Source organism: Fringilla coelebs (genome assembly GCF_963513975.1).
Source record: "Fringilla coelebs genome assembly, chromosome: 8".
In the NCBI taxonomy this organism is placed as follows: Eukaryota; Metazoa; Chordata; class Aves; order Passeriformes; family Fringillidae; genus Fringilla; species Fringilla coelebs.
The window spans coordinates 22,906,017-22,920,804 of NC_140066.1; the positions used below are offsets into that span (position 1 = coordinate 22,906,017).

General features: G+C 61.0%; 1 protein-coding gene across 2 annotated transcripts; it reads left to right on the forward strand.

The window, feature by feature from the left end:
* Window positions 1-239: 239 nt before the first annotated feature.
* CRTAC1 (cartilage acidic protein 1) lies at window positions 240-13,666 on the forward strand (the record flags this gene model as incomplete). 2 transcript variants are annotated; one of them, XM_084210433.1, is made up of 16 exons in its annotated part: window positions 240-336; window positions 4,013-4,209; window positions 5,417-5,613; window positions 6,558-6,688; window positions 7,275-7,431; window positions 8,032-8,166; window positions 8,463-8,608; window positions 8,787-8,923; window positions 9,571-9,653; window positions 10,150-10,250; window positions 10,335-10,503; window positions 10,999-11,144; window positions 11,277-11,319; window positions 11,749-11,892; window positions 13,086-13,211; window positions 13,539-13,666. In XM_084210433.1, the coding sequence occupies exons 1-16, from the start codon at window positions 292-294 to the stop codon at window positions 13,664-13,666; spliced, it is 2,085 nt and encodes a 694-aa protein (XP_084066559.1). In that variant the 5' UTR covers window positions 240-291. The 2 variants fall into 2 exon arrangements, with proteins under 2 accessions (XP_084066559.1, XP_084066560.1); XM_084210434.1 differs by lacking the exons at window positions 13,086-13,211; window positions 13,539-13,666 and adding an exon at window positions 12,138-12,322.
* Window positions 13,667-14,788: the final 1,122 nt, after the last annotated feature.

Consider the following 14,788-nt stretch of genomic DNA (forward strand, 5'->3'; position numbering starts at 1 on the left):
CGTGGCCATGCAGCTCTCTCGGCCCTGACTCCGGCATCCCGGGACGCGCCCCTTCCTCCCGGTGCCCGGGGCGATGCTCCCCGGTGTCCCTCCGCAGCACCGCGGGGCCGGACCTGGCGGCGGGCGGCCCCACCCCGCGCTCCCCATTGGCAGCGGCGCCCCCCGCCCCGCTCGCCGCCGCCGCCGCCGCCCCTTCTTAAGGCGCCGCGCGGGCGGACCGGGCCCGTCGGGAGCCGGGAGCGGTGCAGCCGGAGGCGGGAGGCGCGGCGGGCGGCGAGGCGGCGGTGCGGGATGCGCTCCCGCCGCCGTGGGAGCGCCGGGCGGCCCCCCTGGCCCGTGAGTAGCGGTGTGGTTTTGCTGCTCCGCGAAGTTTCCCGGGGACTCCGGGGCGGGGAGGGGCGTCTGTCAACTCCGGCACGGTCACCGGCCCGGGGAGAAGTTGGTGGAGGGCGGAGCGGGACCGCGGGCACGTAGTCTGTCCCCGTGTCGTGGAGGGGATGCGGGGTAGTGAGCCGGGAGGGAGCGGGAAGAAGGATGGGATGGGGATGGAAGGATGCTGGGCTGGGGAGGACCGTGCTCAAGAGGCTGTACGGCGATGGGCGGTGTGTGCTGGGTCTGGAGAATGCTGGCAGGAGCAGCAGGACTGTGAGCAGCGAGGGACAACCCCTCTTTATAGCGGCACTTGCGCTTGGTCGTGGCTGAGTCGGTGGAGGAGCAGGGGGCAGTGGGCAGAGGGGTCCGGCCGTGTACCTGCCTGCGTGGGAAGGGGCTGGCTGTGTGCTGGTGGGCCTGAGCCCCCCCAAGGACCTGGTGTTCCTTTGGGGCGAGCTCAGAGGCTAAGGTGACTGCTCATCTCCACACTGCATTGGCTGCTGCTGGCTGAGCCCCAGCCTGCCAGGTCCAGCACTGAGGAGTCCTGCATAGGAGGGACAGGCTCGCAGCAGCGAGCAGACGTCGCAGCAGGACCCAGGCTCGTGGGCTTTGGCTGGAGCAGAGGCACTGCAGGGTCTGGGCTGCTTGGGATTGAGGAGCTGTGGCGGGGCACTACTGGTAACTCTGGGCAGCCCAGCTGCTGTGGAAGAGGGGTCTGCTGGGTCTGTGGGACGTCTCCTGCCTGTCCTCTGCCCTGGCAGGTACAGCTGTGGCAGCCTGGGAATGCTAGGAATGACAATATGATGTTACTGGGGCATGTGCAGCACGGTGGCTTGAGGTGCTGGGTTGTCACTGCTTTGGGGGGCATTTAGGGTGCAGTGATGCCCTTGCTGCATGATGTCAAGTAATGCCGTGGAGGTGCTGGAGGTGACTGCGGCCCACGACGGGACATTGCTGCAGAGGTGGAGCATGACATCACTGGGGTGCGTGGTGTGCAGGGCAGCAATGTCACGGTGACATGCGGGGTGGGCTGGCCGCACCGGGACCTCACACCCACCTTCCCCATGATGTAGGCTAGAGGATGTCCATGTGTGTACAGTGAGGACATCTGGGGACAGCATCTCCCCACTTGTGGTGAGAAGTCTGGGGCCCAATTGCCTGCCTGTCCCATGGTCCCTTTCCAGCCCCATCCCACCCTCCCCACTGGGCACTGTCAGCCATAGCAATGCATGGGCTCAGATGAATCCTACATGCTGCATTCCTGCCCTGGGGCCAGCACCCTCCCCCTGGGCTGCCTGGCTGCACCCTCACAGTGGCTCTGCCCCTGCCTGGCACCTTGGCTTCGTGTCACTAGCCATACTGCAGAAGCACCCTGGGGTGACCTTGCCACCAGATGCCACAACACAAGCCAGGACGTGACTCTGCTGGAACAAGAGAGACTGGGGTCTGCCCTGCATACAGGCCTCAAACCCCATAGCCTCAAACCACAGGTGAAGCTTCATGCTGGAACTGTGGTTCTATCAAAAGCATGCTGGGAATGATGAGGCCCTTCTGCATCTGACATGCAGAGCCCAAGTCTGCCTCCCTTCCCAAAATGGCCCGGCTCCGGGCTGGACATCCCTTCCCCATGGCACCAAGCACCGGATCCACTGGGAAAAGCCTTTTGTCTCCAATCAGCAGCATTGTTTCCTACTGGAAAAGCTCCATCCAGCTTGGAGGGATTTCAGCTGCAGCTGGATGAGGCGGGGGGGCACCTGGGTAGCAGTCCAAATTCTGGGGAGTGGGAGCTGGAGTGGGCAAAGACAGGGAGCCCTGCCAATGGCCTGGGGACAGCCACCCATCATCTGGCTGTGGCTGGGAGTGAGGCAGCACTGCTCTGCAGGGCCAGGGGCTTATGTGGCAGCCCTGCACCCATATGTCCACAGTGTCAGTGGCTCTCCCCCATGTTCATTTTGGTAAGCCTGGAGTGGGGCTGTGGCAAAGGCTCCCCTTCCTTCACTGTCTGGCACTGCAGAGAGACACCCAGGGACTTTCCCATCCCTGGACAACCCAATGAACCCTGTCCCCATCATGTGTCTTGAATGGGACCCCTGCACCGGGGAAGGATCCAGGCTCCTGCCCCTCAAGAGCTGCTCCAGGCAGTATGGCAGGGTAATGGGCCATTACAGGAAGAGAATGGGAGCAGCACAGGGTAGAGCTGGGGACACACACACATCTACCCTGGAAACTGTGCCCAGGCTACAGATGGGGTTGGAGAGGAAAAGGGAGCAGGCTGGAGCAATGCCATACAGAACCATGGGTGTTGTGGGGTTAAGGTTTCCTCTGCAGCTGGAGAACAGCCCCTTCCTGCCCAGCCATGTGGGCCTGGAAGCTAGTTATGCCATGGGAATCCTGGCCCCCAAGAGAGCCTTGGGACCATTCCCATCCCCAAAGGAGACAGCAGCAGGCTGTTCTCCGCAATCTGCTGGGTCTGCTGGGGTCTAAATCTTAGGCACCTTCCCCTCTCCAAGCTGGGCATGTGTGGTACCACACGGCTGCCACCACTTCCTGGGCTTGCTGTCTGAGTCCAACAGCATGGGGTCAGCTGGCAGGGGTCATTCACTCCTGAACAGGGGGACTGTTCCTGGCTGGGGAGGGCAGTCCTGCCCAGGCACAGTCACATGAAGCATTGTCCCCTTGCAGGCCAGGTGCCCCAACCACCCCTCTGGTTTGCAAGAACAGACCAGGCTGCTTTTTCTCCCAGCTGGAATGCAGGCATGTGGGATCATGCCCATAGCCTGGGGACACACAACTCATTTCTGGGCTCTTCCCCTCTGGAGGTGACTGCCAGGCCTGGGATGAGGGGTTGCCCTCCCAAGTGCCACCTTGTTCATCACCTGTGCTACAGCCAGGTCAGAGACAGCTCCAAAATCTCTGCAGCCTTGCCAGCAGTGCTGGCAGAAGCTGTCCTCCGCAGTCCAGGTTAAATGAGCCTCTCTTCCCAGTCTCTTGTTCCTCCCAGCATCTTCTCATGGCTGCATCCCTGTGCAGAAGCTTTCCCTGGCCAGGCTGGAAGGAGCTCACCCTGCTGAGATCCTGGGAGGAACATTTCCAGCAGGATGGGGAAACTGAAGCACGTGGGAGTAACCTGATCAAGTATCCCTGTGTTCTCCCTGTGAACTTTCCCAGCTTTGGAAGACCAATGGCACAGAAGACAAACTCCTGGGGCCAGTGAATGTCTTCTTCCTCTGACCCTGCCAAGGGAGCAGTGATTGACATTTTGACTTACCAGGACCTTAGAAGCCAATGGCACCTTAGGGCAGAGTGAGCTGAGCCTGAGCCCAGCTTTGTCAGCACCCCACAGCCCTCCTGCTGCCTCTCCACTCCCTCTAGTAGGGTGGGCTGCCAAGGCTGGGCTGCTGCTCAGCCCCAGCTCACTGGGGTATGATCTTGTCCCAAGGGTGAACAGTGCCAGGACAGTCTGTGCATGGGGACACCAGAGTGACAGTGCCAAGGGTCAGGGGACAGATGGTGTGGTGGAGGCTGGGGTGCTGTGGCAACGGGTGAAAAGAGAGTGTCTCCCATGCAAGGACAGTGGGGCTGCTTGGACATCATGGAGCACAGCCTCCTCCTGAGCTGATGGGCTGTAGGTCTCTCCCAGGTGTCCAGGATGCTGGCACTGTGCCTGCTGTCCCTGGCCTGGCTCAGCGAGGGCTCCCAGCGCAGCGAGCCCATGTTTGCAGCCGTCACCCACCGCCTTCTCCCACCTGACTACGACAGCAATCCCACACAGCTCAACTATGGCGTGGCTGTCACCGACCTGGATGCCGATGGTGACTTCGAGATTGTGGTGGCAGGGTGAGTGGTGCATGTAATGCCTCAGTGACAGCAGGACTTGTGGCACTGCAGGGACAGGAATTCCTCCCTCCTCTGTGGTCTTGTGGCTGGCTGGGGGGGTTATGCACACCGGTGGGTGGGTTGAGGTCTGCATGCACCCACCAGTGAATTTATGTGTGTGTGTGTGTGCACCCACACAGGGTGTTGATGCCAGCTGAGTGCCTGTGTAGGACCACGTGAGTGACCCCATCAATCCCATCTCTGTGGGGCAGTGGCAGCTGCCCAGCAGCCAGGGTCCACCCTGCAGTGCACAGCCAGCGTGTCCCCAGGCTGTCTCTGCTCCGCTGACAGGACTCAGCTCTCTCTGGAGATTCAGTTAATTGGCTGGAGGTTTTTTATAGTCCTTTATTGGAGTGATGGCTGGGAAGGGCCGGCAGGAGCCAGGGAAGCAGGGAGCCGTGTGCTGTGCTGCCAGTGCCCAAGTGGGGCTGGACACAGAGCAGCTGCTGCCAGCAGGTCCAACCCTGGTCAGGAAGAGCAGGGACCGTGGTGTATGCTCTGTGTGTGTGCTGGCACTGCTGTGAGTTGCTTCTGCAGGTTATCTGTGTACACACCACCATCCCCACTCCCTAAAGAGGCCTGCACGCACAGGTGTGCCCATCCGCAGAGTGTGCCCACCTTTACCCCCATCCCATCCAGCTGGATGGAGGCACTATGGTGGCAGGCAGTCAGAGTCTGGCCCTTATGCTGCTCCGAACATCACTAGGCAGGAAAACATGGGCAGCACTGGGAACTCTGAAGGGCTCTGGGCTACCACTCCCAGCTGTGCTGAGTCAAGAAGGCAGCTGGAGTTTTGTAAGCAGTCGTTGTGTCCGTTGTATAACTTGTTTACTGGTGTGTTGGACGGGAGCGGGCGAGGAGCCAGTGGGACGCACTGTGCTGAGAGGATTTGCCTTGCGTGGTGGTTTTCTTGCCCAGGGAAAGCTCTGCAAGTAGGGACCTGCACCCCATCCTGTACTGCTATCTGCCTGACCCCCACTGCTTCCCTGGTGTTGCTAGACATGGGATACCTGGCAGGGTTCTTGGCCTCCATGGACCATGCAGGTCTCTGCAGTGCCCATCGTGGTGAAAATCCAATATCACACCCAGTCACCCCCCAGGGGTAAGACAGGGGCTTTTATCCCATCTCCAGTCCTCAGGAAGCCAATACCCCTGCTTACACTCACAGGTACAACGGCCCCAACCTGGTGCTCAAGTATGACAAGGCGCAGGGGCGGCTGGTGAACGTGGCAGAGGATGAGCGGGGCTCCCCGTACTATGCCCTGCGGGACCGGCAGGGCAACGCCATCGGTGTGACAGCCTGTGACATCGATGGCGATGGCCGGGAGGAGATCTACTTCCTCAACACCAACAATGCCTTTTCTGGTGAGCCTTGCTGGCAGCCGGGCCCCAGGCACGGGGGGAGCCCCTGGCGTAGCTGCCCGCGACCTTCGGCGTGTGAGGGATGTGTGCGGGCTGGAGTTAATTTCTCACTTGAGTGGCTCCATTGATTGATGGCAGCACGGGTGGGACACTGAGCCCAGCCAGCCACCAAGTCAGCACTTCCAGCTGCCCATCGCCCTTTTTGTGGCACCCCAAGTGGGACAGAAGATTCCCTTCTGCCCCCTCGACCGTCCTGCCACAGGGACCCTACACTGTAAATCCCAGCTGTGCCCTGCAGCAGTTGTGCCCTTTGGTCTCATGGCTCTCCTGTGTCTGCTGCACCAAGTCAAGTCTAGTGCTGTCCCTGCTCCTGTCATGCCTTTCATGGGAACAAGACTTACATGCTCCGAGCTGGCACTGGGAATCCTCAGAGCTCCCTGGCTTGGTGCTCCAGCCTAGCCCTGCCCTGTGTCCCTGACCTCCAGGCAGCAGATCTGTCTTCCCAGTGCTCCTAATTACCCAGGCTGGCAGTGGCTGCTGGCACACCTGTCCCTAAATCAGGATCTGCCATTGGTGCTGTCACAAATGGTGTAGCTCGCTGACTGTGCCTGTCACTGAATCGATTTCTTTTTTAATTTTTTTCTTTTCTTTTTTTTTTTTTTTTTTTTTCCTTCCTGGGGATGATCTACAGGGCTGTGCCTCATTGGGACATATTTTAGCTTAATGAGTTGATTCTTCTGTGTGTCTCCCCATGGCCCTTAAGGGTCATGGGGCTCTTGCAGCAGCAGCAGCCCAGCCCTATGGCACTGTAAGGGGCAGCAGGGACAGCAGATATTTGGGGTGCTCTGGAGAAAGGGTACCTTTTCCACAACCTCTCTTGCTACAAAGCACCCTCCTCAGGAGGAGGCGGTGTGCTGGAGCCCACTGACCTGTGCCCCCTTTCCCAGGCATGGCCACCTACACAGACAAGCTCTTCAAGCTCCGCAACGGGCGCTGGGAGGACATCCTGAGTGACGAGGTGAACCGGGACGTGGCCAGCCGCTTTGCCGGGCGCTCCGTTGCCTGCGTGGACCGGATGGTGAGCAAGCAGGGTTCTGTGGACAGGGGCATCTCTGCCCCCTTCCCACTCCCAGTGCCCCTTTCAGTGGAGTCCTGGGGCCCTGCTCCCCTTGTCCATCCCAACCCCTGCTTGGCCAAGGGTGCCCCCCAGCTGCCCCTTGACTGTCAGGGCCCAGCTGTAGAGACTGTGGATGCCTGTCCACACGGTTGCCGCCAGCTGATAAACGTGCCTGTTGAGGTGATTTATGTTCCTGTCACCTGCTCTTTCTTCGTCCTCCTCCTCCAGCGGTTTGTTTCCAAATGATTATCGCTAAATCAGGGTGCAGCTACTGCACGGGACAAAGGGGGCGGTGGAAGCTGGGAGGGGGGATAATGTGTCCTATGCCATTATCACTGCACTGTGACCAGAGAGCTCCTGGAGGCAATGGCACACATCCCTGCTCCTGGGATGCTTTTTGCCATGGGCTTTGCAGAGCTCTCGCTCAGCACACAGTAGCAGTGCCTGCTCCCACGGAGCAATAAGAGCATTCACAGCAGGCATCCTGTGGTCCCCGTGGAGATGAGCTGTGGGCGGGTGGGTGCTGAGGCGGTGCTGCCGGCTGCAGGGCTCCGGCAGGTACTCCATCTACATCGCCAACTATGCCAGCGGAAACGTGGGCCCCCATGCCCTGATTGAGATGGATGTGGCTGCCAGTGACCCTGCCCGCGGTGTCGTGGTGCTGGTGGATGTGGCCGCCCAGGCTGGCGTCAGCAAGTACACAGGTACACCCGGCTGCTGTGGCCCTGCTGGGGCCGGGGCGCTGCAGGGCATGGCGAACGTGAGACCTCGCTGTGGCAGGGCGGTGCAGCCGGAGGTCCGTGCCACGCGTTGGGCTGCCTGACTGCCCCATCTAGTGGCAGCCCCACGGCCCCTGAAAGGGACCAGGACCATGGATGCACGACTGGCAGGACCCCTGTGCCCACCATCACCGGGGCTAGTCCCTCCCGAGCTCACAGCATCCGTAGGGCAGGCAGCGGGGTTTGGGAACGTAGGCGTCGGGAGGAACAAGCCCGCCTGCACCCAATGCTGCCCCACCACCGTAGGGACTGCCGCGTGCCCCAGCGGTAAATTGTCACTAATTAGGAGTGTTGTCACCATGGCGATGGCAGTGATTAGGGTTGGGAGTGACACAAGCGGCTGCCAGGCCCAATTAGCTCCTGATGAGAGGGATTGGAGGTGGGCAAGAATGGGACACTGCGGGGGGAGTGGGGGGGATGTGTGGTGGGGGGGTTGGGTCCACCGTGAGGGCAACACTGAGGGAACATGAGAAGTACAAACTCCCGTGGGGCAGCTGTCCCCTCACCCCGAGCTACTGTCCCCAGGCGGCCGTGGGGTGGCCGTGGGCCCCATCCTGAGTGACAGTGCCTCTGACATATTCTGCGGTAATGAGAACAGCCCCAATTTCCTCTTCCACAACCGGGGGGACGGGACGTACAGGGACGTGGCGGCTGCTGTGGGTGAGTAGGGGAAGCTGGGGGGGAACACAGAGACTCTGGGGACTTCAGCGCAGGTGGCTCTGCCTGTCTCTGCCTGCACTGGATGAGGACGGGGAGGGGACAGCCCTAGGGACCCAGAGCCCCAGTGACCACTGTGCAGTGGCTGAGATGCATCGGGGCATCCATCAGCGCAGCAGGGATGTAACTCTGCGCGTGGAGCAGCTGTCTGGGGACGATGGAGCACATCTGGGAGGTGTGCTGGGGACAAGGAGGCAGGGAGGGGTTCCCGTCTCCCCCGTCCCCTTGCGGTTCCCCAGGGGTGGATGACCCCTACCAGCACGGACGCGGTGTGGCGCTGGCTGACTTCAACCGCGACGGCCGAGTGGACATCGTCTACGGCAACTGGAACGGGCCGCACCGCCTCTACCTGCAGAGCGGAGCTCCCGGGCGCGTCCGATTCCGGGTGAGGGCTGAGAGCCCCCCGCACTGATGGCTCTGCCGCTGAGCCACCTCGGCCAGTGGCTGGCTTCGCTCTGAGTTCCCTTTGAGCCCCACTTGCCAGCGAGGAGGGGACCTGAGGCATCAAAGCAGGACCCAGGTGTTCTGCTTCCTGTGCCTATTGTCTGGCTGTGTCCATGCAGGACATCGCCACCCCCAAGTTCTCCATGCCGTCCCCGGTCCGCACCGTCATCGCAGCCGACTTCGACAATGACCAGGAGCTGGAGGTTTTCTTCAACAACATCGCTTACCGCGGCTCCTCCGCCAACCGCCTCTTCCGGTAGGACCCGGCGGGGCCGGGCAGCCTGCACCCTGCTCGGGGAGTCGAGCAGCCCTCGCAGCACAGCCAGGCTCACAGGGCTCCTCTCCAGCAGTGCCACGGCTCGGGCTCAGCTCATAAAAGGCGTCGTGACTGAGCCCTTCCTGGCATCATTAACCAGCCACTGTGATCGTGCCTGCAGCAGCCCCTGGGGTCCCCAGTACCGCTGATTAGCAGCCGTGTGGAAGCTTGTTCGTGGCACCTGTTAATTGTGGGGGTCAAGTCTTATTACTTCTGTGTAGCACCTCCTTGCCTCGTGTGTAGGGCGATGGGAACTGGTTGTCCACCCAATGCTTGCACCCATGGGTGGGTAGAGGGCAAGGGTTTTGCAAGGAGCCCTTTGGAGACATCTCCAGGTTCCAGAGGGCTGCAACAGACGCTGTTGCTACTCTGCAGTTCAGACCCCGAAGCTCTCATGAAACTCCTGTTGCCCCTGCAAGGAGTGGGGATGTGCCAACAGGCAGGGGACAGTCACATCCTCCATCCACACCCTATAGACACCAGGACTGTCACCCCTACCATGATTTTTCAGGAGGGGACAGACATGCCCAGGAAAGTTCTGAGGACTGCAGGAGCTGGCATTAACACCCTGTGTGTGTCCTTGGCAGGCTCATCCGCAGAGAACACTCAGACCCCATCGTGGAAGAGCTGAATCCAGGGGATGCACTGGAGCCAGAGGGAAGGGGCACCGGTGGGTCCGCCCTGCTCTGGCACAGCACTGCTTGGCACCTTCTTTGCCTGAGGATGCTACATGCCTGGCTGAGTTATCTGCCTGCTCCCCACCAGCAGGCTGGAGCTCCTGTCACCCAGGAATGGTCCCATGCTTTCTCCCTCCACCCATACCCAGCCAACAGTGCCATCTCCAGTACCACAGAGGCACTCTTGATGCACCCCTTCCTGGGTGTCCACTGCTCAAAGCCAACCTCTGCATTTGGGAAGAGATCAGGCAGCTCCCTGTGACCCACAGCCCTCCAGGCACTGTCTGTCCCCTCCTCTGCCCAGGGTGCCAACGCACCTGATTACAGGGTGCCAACCACACTCCTGTATTGAAGTCACCCCATCCTCCCTTTTGTCCTTGTGTGGCTGGAAGTAGTCCCATTGCCAGCAGAAGGCCACAGCAGCAGCAAGGTCTAGTGCTGGGGAACATGGGGCCAGGCCTCAGGCACAACACGATTCCGTCCTTGCAGGAGGTGCAGTGACAGATTTTGATGGCGATGGGATGCTGGACCTCATCCTATCCCATGGTGAGTCCATGGCACAGCCAATCTCCATCTTCAAGGGCACCCAGGTGAGTCAAGCAGGGACTCCTCGTGTAGTACCCATCCCTTCCGTCCCTCCCAGCTCCATCTCTCTGCTCCCTCCCCCTTTGCAGGGCACCAACAACAACTGGCTGCGTGTCATCCCCCGCACGCGCTTCGGGGCCTTTGCGCGGGGGGCCAAGGTGGTGCTGTTCACGCGGCGCAGCGGGGCCCACCTGCGCATCATCGACGGCGGCTCCGGCTACCTCTGCGAGATGGAGCCTGTGGCACACTTCGGACTGGGTGAGCTAGGGGCTCAAGGGGCTGCATCAAGGCAGCCTGCCCCCAGCCTTCCCTGGCACTCCCCAGGGCAGGGGCCCTCTCTGCTGCCCCGGTGTCCTGCTGTTCAGTAATCATCCATGCCTGTCACCCTAGGTATGCTGGGCTCCATGTAAGGCTGGGGGCAGGCTGCCCAGCCACTGCGCCCTTCCCCATCCCCTGCCTGCTGCTTTGCCCAGGCAGTAGGGCTTTCCCTTCCCTTTAACTCTGCCCTGGTGCAGCAGCATGTCCAGCGGCCAAGCCTGCAGGGCTGTCTCTGCGCACTGCAAGGTCATCCCATTGTCCCCATGTACACCCCTCAGAGTACGTCCGTGTGCGGGGGCTGTCAGCATGAGCACCTGGAGCTGGGCTCAGGGAGCAAGGGAGGACTTTGCCCCTCCATCCCTACCACCCCGCTGGCCTCCTTTCAGCCCCTGCCCACCCTGGAGACCCTCCCTTTGATGGGCTGCCCGCCTGCAGGGCATGACGAAGCCAGCAGCCTGGAGGTGACTTGGCCAGATGGCCGTGTGGTGTCACGAGCTGTGGCGAGCAGCGAGACCAACTCTGTCCTGGAGATCCCCTACCCTCTGGATGTGGAGGAGCCACTCATGCCTGCCCCACTGGAGGTGAGGGCCAGGTGTGGGTGTAGGGTGTGAGACTTTGGGAACAGAAACAAGGGGCTGGGCTCTGCTGGCTCAGTGGCTGCCCAGGGGTGATTCCTCCCCATCCCAGTGGTCTCTGCTTCTTCCCAAATGCAGTGCGGGCAGGGATTCTCCCAGCACGAGAATGGACGCTGTGTAGGTGAGTGGCTGCTGGAGCACAGGTGTGCTTGCCAGGATGCTGTAGCATAGCCCCGTGGGGGACACTCTGAGACTGGGAGGTGGCTGCCTGCCACATGGCTCAGTGCCAGGTATAGCTGCCTGCCTGGCACATGGCCTGGGAATGGGACACCTGTACAGCTCCAGAGGGGCAGCATGGTGTCTCAGGGAACAGTGAGAGCAAGGTGCTAGGGCCGGAGGCTTGGCTGGCATGTGGCAGTCTGTTTGCTGCAGCCATGAGTGATGGGAGGGGCAGCAGGGTGGCTGTGGCCATGCTGTGAGCCTCCTGGGCAGAGATGTGGCTTATGCATGACTACCACTGGGGTGACCATCCAGTGTACCGGGGAAACTGGAGGGGCTGGCAGCCCCAAGCTCTCTGCCCAGATATCTCACACTGAGGACCCTCTTGCAGACACAAATGAGTGCACTGAGTTCCCCTTCATCTGTCCCCGGGACAAGCCTCTCTGCGTCAACACCTACGGCGGGTACCGCTGTCGCAGCAACAAGCGCTGCATCCGGGGCTTTGAGCCAAATGAGGATGGCACAGCTTGCGTGGGTGAGTGATAGCTGGGACGGCCTGACCCCATGCCAGCTGGCATCAGCCCCAAAGGACCACCTTGGGATTCTGTTGTACCCTTAACAAAGGCCAGGCCACAGCCTGCAACCTGTTAGACAGCAGCCTAGCCAGCTCCACCCTGGTTCTGTGTCTGTTTGTCTGTGCCTCCCACTGAGCTGCCATTGACTCCCCTTCTCTTTTTTTTTTCTCTCTTGTTCCTTCTCTCCTTCTCTGTACATCTCAAGTGGCCTTTCTAGGGGGCTATCCCTCTGCTGGGAGCTGGCCAGGGCTCCCCCACAGTGCCCTCCTCCCTCAAGTCCTCGGACTCTGCCTTTGTCTCTATGCACTTTAAGCCCTGCCCATAACACGCCAGAGCAGCCTTGGTGGAAGGATGGGCTGGCCTCTGCCTGTCTCTCTTTTTCTGTCCACGTCGAACCACCCTGGAAGAGCTGGCTGGGACGTACTGGGGTGACCTGCAGTGGGACGGGCACAGACCTGGCTGTCCTGTGCACCATCTCTGGGAAAGCAGTCCTGGGGCAGCCTGGCAGTGCCCCTTCCCCCACCCACCCCCCTGCCCCAGTGCTATTCCTGCCATGCTGGTACCTCCCGGTGGTCGCTTGCTCCGTCGCCTCGATACCGTACCATGTGCCTGCTGGTTTGGCCTGCGACGTGTGTGCTTTGCCTGCCCCCTCCTCGGTGATGGGAACCAAATCCCCAGCCCTGGCAGAGGAGGCTCTTCCCAGCCCTGCAGGGGCAGGACCCTCCTGGTCTGTTTTTTAATGTATTGACCCTACTGTTTGGAGTCTGACCCTGCTTAGTCCCAACAGTCTTCCAGCCCCTCTCCAAGAGAACCCCCAATAAACTATATCCCATCTATTAACCTGGTCTGCTGAGCTCTGCAGGGCTGGGCTGTGCTTGTGCTTCTGCCCACCCTGCCCTGGGGCTGCACGGGGAGGGAGCCCAGGAGGGGAAGCACCCCCAGCCTTCCCCAGCTCTTCCCACCCCAGGGCTGGGAGCTGGCTGGAGGGTGATGGTGCCCCTGACCCGGTTCTGCACTGGGACTACAGCAAAATGTGCGGCTATGAAGGGGCTGGGGTGCAGCAAGCAGCCCTGCCTGCACCTCGACAACAGGGCTGGGCTGCTTTTCCCACCTACATGCTATAACCCTACACTGCTCTCTTTACCCCCACCAGACATCGACGAGTGTGCTCAGGGCTTGCACAACTGCAGCCAGCTGTGCACCAACAGCCCTGGGGCACACAGCTGCCTCTGCCACCCAGGCTTCCGTCCCCTTGATCCGGCTGCCAGCCGGTGCCTGGGTGAGTACCTGCAGTGCCCACCTGCCGCTGCCTGGCACTGCCAGGCTGCCCTGGCAGCAGAGATGATCGGGGTGCCCAGTTGTGCTCACAGCCCTACTGCTGGGGGACGAATGGACAGACTGTGGCTGTGCAGGAGTTGGTAGAGTAAGGACACCTGCCACCCAGCAGCCTTGGCACCAAGCAGTGGCAGGATCACCTGCCTTCGTGTCCCACGTTCACCCAGCCCTGGAGCTGCCCCCCCTCATGCCTCCTCCATCCCTTGCCCTGCCCATGCCACACACTCCCTGAACCCCTGGCACAGCTCTGACTTTTTCCCCTTTTTCCCAGACATAGATGAGTGCCAGGCACAGCCTGGTCCCTGCGATCACATCTGCCACAATAGCTATGGCTCCTTCCACTGCCACTGTCACCACGGCTTCTCCCTGGGTGCTGGTGGACGCTGCTGGCACAATTAGCCTGCTCTAGCACAGCCAGGTGTTCCCTGCTACCTCCCAGCACTGTGCTGGCTGCACCCAGTGCCAACAGAATAAACCCTTTCCTGCTCTGTATTCCTTGTGTGTCCCTGTCCCAGGGCCATGTGACTGCTACCTGTCCCCCTACTCCCCTAGACTTCCCCTTCCTCTCCATCCCCTCCCTTCCCCCATGCTCAACCTTGTGGGGCTCTGTGCAACCCAGTGTGAAAAGAGATACCCAGCCTGATTCTGTGTCCCCACAGTGTTGTCCTGCTCACCTCCCCAACACACGAAGATGCAGGGTAGGCAGTGGGGGAAGAAGCGTGGGGTTTATTGAGGAAGGTCTCCATGCAGGGGTGGGGGGGCTCCAGCAGGAACATTGAGGCCAGGGCCACCCCACACACATCATGACTGAGCCAAAAGAAGTCCCACAGGGCAGGGTCCTCCCTCCAGACTCCCAGAAGAGAAATGCGAGCTCAGTTCAGCCCTGCTCCCAGATAGGAATTCTTCTCCTTGGGGCGCTGGATGTCACATGGACCCTCCTCTTTTCTGCTACCTGACCCTGGACCATGAACCTCCACACCTTGCCACCAGGCTCAGGCGCCCCGCGAGGTCCCCTCTTAAGGCCAGGCTGAGAACTGGGGCACTGGTGGTAAATGCATGCAGGACATGTGGGCAGGGGAGGACTCAGCAGTGTGAGAGGAAGCTCCTTATGGAGCTGCCCCACTGGGCACCCTCCCTGCATTAGGGCAGGTCATGGGGCAGAGTAAGCAGGGGGCTGCTGGCAGCTAGGTACAGGCAAACTCTGCCAGGACTGGGCAGGGAGCCTGCCTCACCCATGCCACAGCTCAGCCTCGACTGTGCTGGGCCATGAATGAGCCCAGGGCACATGGCACAGGGGCAGCACCATGCCCAGCATTGCAGGTCCCTGGCCTGGACGCTGGGCTGGAGAGATACGCGGGTCCAGCTGGGGATGGCAGCAGGTCATGCAGGGAGCAGAAGCAAGTGCCCAGTGTCCTGGCAGTGAAGGATGCTGCTGGAGAGGATGTAGTGCCAGATGGGGGAAGGGGCCAGGAGAGCAGCAATGGGGCAGTGGGTGGCAGAGAGCTGGGGTGAATGAACGGC